The following is a 6,177-nucleotide window of genomic DNA, read 5'->3' as shown; positions in this document are numbered from 1 at the left end:
TAGGAGGTGCTAGCAATACTCTTCCACTCCTTTTATATTTTACACAAAGAATGAAATGAATTGTAAAAATGAGGTCAATTACATTAGAATCAGAAAGATGATTTCAAATTGCCTTAGTGTCTTTAATGAGCATCTTTAGCTTTAACCACATTTTTTTTCACAGGCCATCTTTTTGTTTATTTTTAGGGCTACATATGAAGCCTATGGAATTTCCCAGCCAAGGGTCAAATCAGAGATGCAGCTGCCAGCCTAGGTCATAGCCACAGCAATGCTGGATCTGAGCTGTGTCTGTGACCTACACTGAAGCTTGAGGCAATGCCAGATCCTTAACCCACTGAGCAAGGCCAGGGATTGAACCCACATCCTCACAGACACTATGCCCAGTTCTTAGTTCCCTGGGACACAAAAAGAACTCCCCATGTGTCATCTTTAATTAACATCAGGTAGTATATATCTTAGTGACCAAATCTCCCCATAGAAATACACTGAAGTCATTATAAGGAAATCCCTTTAGCATTTGACAGTAAATTTAAATTTGCATTGTAAGGAAAATAATTATTGTCACTGACCTACCAGTAGTTTCCCAGACATACTCTTTCCATACCAAGTGCTTAGAGACCAAGGTTTATATTCTGAAATTCTAATAGTCAACACCATAAACCAAATAACGTGTTCAAGACATTTCTCAGTGAAATCTGTGCAAGAAGAATATTCTAGTTTAATTTAACTGTTAATATTAACAATTAATATTTATTTTTCTTACTGATTACTTCAACTATTTAATTAACATGCTTGCTATGTTATCCTCAAAAACAAAGACTATGTGAAATAAGGATGAAAAAATTTATTGCAATTCATGCTGACCTCTGATTCAAAGGTAGAACTTCAAAATATACAGGTAAGGGCAGAATATAATTGTCTTATATAATTCAGGTATGCACATAGAAAGTTATTTCTATTTTGGGTGAATAATGAAGTGGCGTAAGTTTAATATTTTAAAACAAAAAATAAAACTTTTCATCAGTGCTTGTACTTTGAAATTGGTGTAAAACATTTTCACCATAAAAGTTATGTGCATAGACACTCAAAATGTTTTGTAGATCAATAAATTATAGTAAGAAGATAGACTTTCAAAAGAAAACAAAATTTCTCTCACAAATCATATAAAAATTTGAGTCTATTTTTAAGTGATAGAAAACAATGTATAAAGCATGTCTTACTTTTATTTATTAGCTTTTATTGTACTGTGACATACTTAAGAAAATCTATCATAATTTTTTTAGGAAGCAGAAAAATATTTTCAGTTAATTCAGGTAGAATAAAGATGTATAGACTTTTAAAACAATGAATCTTGAATAATTTTCTTTGTAAACTCTTCTTCAAAATTGTCTCAATTTGCAGATAGCAAATAGTTCACTATGGATCATTGATGGGATACTGAAAACAAATTGACTCATCCCAGGCTGCTCGACTAGAAGTATGATTGGAATCAATCATGCTTCTTTTTCCCTGTATGATTGTACATCTGTTATAAGAAGAATAAGTCACAGAAAACCTCAATACATCAATAATATAAAAAAGGAAATTGTGCATGCACATATGAAAAAAGGAATGTTGGATTGTACACAGTGATTCTGGATTGTGTTGGGTATATAAGATACTCTTGATACTTCAAGAAATGGATATTGGTGTAGTCTGGGGCCATGAGTAAATGTTAATAGGTATCATTATATCACAACTATGCTTTACATAAAGGAGGAAATGATTTAGAGATCTGGGCACACTCAAAAAATAATGGATCTAGCATGAAACTGGGAAAAGAAATCAAATAAGTTATAACCTAAGGGTATTTATTTTCTTAGCATTCCAAAGTAATCTTCTTTAAAGATTAACAGTCCACTCTTCATCCTTAGTGATTTCCATGCAATTCCTAAGATATAAATTTAACATATCTGTTTAATTATTAAAATATTCACTCTCCTGTAAGAATATATAAAAATGTTGCTCAATTAAAAAAAATGTGTGTATACATATGTACATATACACAAACACACATAAAAATATTTGATATTTAGCTTAAGGTACCATAATATAAAAATTGACACACATTATTTTAGAATACTGAATCATTATTGGTACCTTAGATATGTAAGGTCTTTTTCATAAATTCATAAAGAAAAGTTTTTCTATTGTAAGCATCATCCCTAGAATTAACAAAATACTTTTGGGAATCCTGAGTTTCAGACCCAAGACCTTACAAACTTGATTACACAGAAATGAGTGTCCCCTATAGGTGTGTGTTCCTGTATACCAGAGGAAAATGGAGGAACTTGAAAAAGTGCTCCACTCCTCACAGAGGAAAAACTGGGAGGAAAATTTAGACATACTCTAATTTCAAATCTTTTATCTCCACAGATCTCATGTCAACAGAGAATGTGGATATGACTGAGGATAACCACTCCTGGACAACTGAATTTATCCTCATAGGATTTAGTAATCACCCAGAGCTGAGGACCATTCTGTTTCTGGTGTTCCTTACCATCTACCTGATCACCATGGTGGGAAACCTTGGTCTGGTGGCATTGATATTTACAGAGCATCGTCTTCACACACCAATGTACATCTTTCTGGGCAACCTCGCTCTGATGGATTCCTGTTGTTCCAGTGCCATCACCCCCAAGATGCTACAGAACTTCTTTTCTAAGGACAGAATCATTTCCCTCTATGAATGCATGGCACAATTTTATTTTCTCTGCCTTGCTGAAACTGCAGACTGCTTTCTCCTAGCAGCAATGGCCTATGATCGCTATGTGGCCATCTGCAACCCACTGCAGTACCACACGATGATGTCAAAGAAACTCTGCCTTCAAATGACCACAGGGGCCTATATAGCTGGAAACATGAATCCCATGATTCATACAGGGTTTCTCCTTAGGTTAGCTTTCTGTAGGTTTAATCAAATTAATCACTTTTTTTGTGATCTTATTCCATTATTCAGACTTTCCTGTGTTGACCCTTCTATCAATCAATTGATGGTGTTTATCTTTGGTGCATCAGTTGCAATCTTCACTATTACCATAGTAATAATCTCTTACCTTTTCATCCTTTTCACAGTTTTCACAATGAGATCCAACAAGGGCAGAGGCAAAGCCCTATCTACTTGTGCATCCCACTTTCTCTCTGTCTCCATATTCTATGGTTCTCTTTTCTTCATGTACATTGGACCAAATTCCAGGAATGAAGGAGATAAAGATATACCTGTTGCTATTTTTTATACTCTCGTGATTCCTTTATTAAACCCCTTTATTTATAGCCTAAGAAATAAGGAAGTAATAAATGTTACCAAAAAAATTATGAAGATTTCATAGCATTATGAAACAATTATCCCATATGGATAACTGATTTAAATTTGATTAAACTTTTTTTCCAAATCAACAGTACTGGGAAGGTAGAAAATGGAATGGGTGTTTCATATATAACATTAAATTACTAAAACATGATGGTGTATCAATCAAATTACCAAATGTAAATGGTATTTCAAAATCTAAGATACTGGTTTTCATCAGGAGTGAGCTAAAAAATTACCCTTGAGGTCACAATTGTGTCAGGGTGTAATTAGTTACATTTTGTAACAATCTTTCAGAGTATAGTAAGTTGCAATTTTCAACAACTTAAACAAATTCTAGGAATTAAATCATTACATATAAAGATTACCTCCACTTAATACATTTTGCAAATTTCTGGAATCCTAAGGCATAATCTTATAAAGTCCCCCATTTCATAAATTCTCAAACATTGGTCCCCTCTTCAGCAACAACATCTGATGGAAGTGAACTGTATATTTCAATTTGATTCTCAATTTTGACTTGTTCGAGAGATTCTTCGAATATGAAATCAAAGAAATATATATTTTTAATCAGAACATTTTCCTCTTTAGAATTAATTGTTTTTCTCTCAAGTTCTCTGATTTATAGTGTCTCTATATTGATTGGTGGTTTATAAAACTGTATTGAAGATGATGCTACTTGTATTGACATCACTATTGATTTGATTTTTTCACGTAGTTTGAATGGTTGATCATCATATATGACAGTGTAATTCATGAATATACACTTAAATAAAACATTTTCTCTCTGATATTATTATTTGTCCTGCTTGTTCTTAAGAATACCACCACACCTGAACTGTCTCCAACATAATTTTTTTTTTTTTTTTTTTTTTTTTTTTTGCTTTTTAGGGCCATGCATGCAGCATATGGATGTTCCCAGCCTAGGGATCAAATCTGAACTGCAGTTGCCAACCTAAGCCACAGCAACAGCAACACAGGATCCAAGCCACATCTGTGACCTACCACACAGCTCATGGCAACACCAGATCCTTTATCCGATCAGTGAGGTCAGAGATCAAACCCACATCAGTTGGGTTCATTAACTGATCCACAATGGGAACTCCGTAACATAAACTACTGATATATGCATAGCATTACCTAAAAGCTGGAGGTTCTGATTAGGCATGAATGATGCAGAAAAAAATAGTAAAAATTTAAACATCTAAATAATAATATTTATTGATCCTTATATCTATAATATATGAAATAAAAAATTGTTTCCTAAGAACCTGTTCTTGCCTTTTTTGCTTTCTAAGCTGGATTTTTCATATATATTACTCACCAGTTTATTAGATGTGAATTTTCATGGTTTTCATCAGTAAAAATCTCATGCTATTTAAATTGAGGGTCTTTCCAAAATTTGTCTAGGTTTGGAAAATAATTGGCATTTCAATCAATTATTACTTTTCACCCCACACGCTTAGGAGTTCAGAAAATGGAGATTCTTGCAGCTTGGATTATTTAGCACTTAAGTAGCATCAGAAGCAAAATGTGCCTTAAAAACAGGATAAATTATATTTCTGGGAAAACAGAAATGGTTTTTATTGAAGTCAATGTTATGGAAATGAGTGTAGCCCTGGGAATGGGGATGAAGGAGGTGGACAGTGGAACAGAGTCATAAAGCTGACAAAACTGTGAGAGCTGGTGGTGAATGTGGGGAAAAGAGGGGAAGCCAGTTAGGTTACTAAGTCTCTCAAATGCCACCCTAAGAATATGAAATTATCTCAAAATAATCAGACACTAAACCCTTCTAGGAGCATTGGAAAAATACTGTACATTTCATAACCTGAACTTGCAATTGATAAAAGTGAAAGCCCTGAAGCAAAGAGACTAAATTCAACAAATCATGTATTAGATGGGGAGAACTGAACCTAGAGAATACCCTAAAAGGAGAGGAGTTCACAGTTAGGAGCACATTTTAAAGAAAAAACATAGTGAATTGTAACCATTGAATAATAAAACTAAGGCCTATTTTCTTCCTGTGACTATCAAACATGATATAATTGATTTCATATCACCAGTACTTAACAACATGCTTAATATATTGCCATTCAATAAATATTTTCTGCAATAATTTTTAATATAATTATGTAAGTAAATATGTACTAGGCTTATTATTTTTATTTTTCAATTAATTATTACAAATCAGCATCTAGATTTTAATTTCTAATATGATAAAAATTGATAGGTATAATCCATATGAACTTTATGATCATAAGATAATTTATGAATGATGAGGAATCTAGATATCAAATATTTTGAGAAGCTCTAGATTGCAGGGATGCTGTACATCCTAGATTCACTCTATACCTCATGGGATATTTTTAGTTTTCAGACTTGCATTGATTTAGTTACCCTTTGCAAAAGATACCAAAATTTTCTGTACCACTCACACCAACACTTAGCATTACTGAATCCTAGCGGTCTGATGAGAGAAGAATATGTGACCTCCTTGGGGCTAATTACACAAAAGAGATGATTCTCTGGAAATTTCTAGGAAATATATATCATTTATTAAAAAAGACATCCACAAAGAGGTAGTGTTTCTCCTCTCAATATTATGGTGTGTGGATTTGAAATCTGGCACAATCTATGTCATTTTCTCTAAGAGGGAAAAAAAAGACCAGAGAGGAAGCCAATACACAATGGAGGGCATACTAAGTCAATCACAGAGAAACACACCCAGAGTCACTGGAATTAATTATTCATCTGGGTTTATAGCACAACAGATCTTCTGTTTAACCTTGTTTGGAAGAGATATATTTTCCATAACTCAATAAATGTTAATT

At 33.2% G+C, this 6,177-nt stretch overlaps 1 protein-coding gene across 1 annotated transcript; it reads left to right on the top strand.

The window, feature by feature from the left end:
• Positions 1-2,441: 2,441 nt before the first annotated feature.
• Positions 2,442-3,368, top strand: LOC100627759 (olfactory receptor 5K3-like). The gene has a single exon (XM_084989980.1). It carries the CDS (start codon positions 2,442-2,444, stop codon positions 3,366-3,368), a length of 927 nt encoding a protein of 308 aa, XP_084846106.1.
• The last annotated feature ends 2,809 nt before the right edge of the window (positions 3,369-6,177 follow it).

This window comes from Sus scrofa, chromosome 13 (genome assembly GCF_054392235.1).
Source record: "Sus scrofa isolate SSC_HxYL_T2T_F1_AM1 chromosome 13, Sscrofa_HxYL_maternal_Yorkshire_Landrace_v2.0, whole genome shotgun sequence".
Lineage (NCBI taxonomy): Eukaryota > Metazoa > Chordata > Mammalia > Artiodactyla > Suidae > Sus > Sus scrofa.
The sequence above is the reverse complement of the archived record's forward strand: the minus strand, read 5'-3'. Positions and strand labels throughout refer to the sequence as shown.

Excerpts from the sequence above, each read along its gene's own strand:
- LOC100627759 (XM_084989980.1), top strand. The coding sequence starts at position 2,442 with ATGACTGAGGATAACCACTCCTGGACAACTGAATTTATCCTCATAGGA.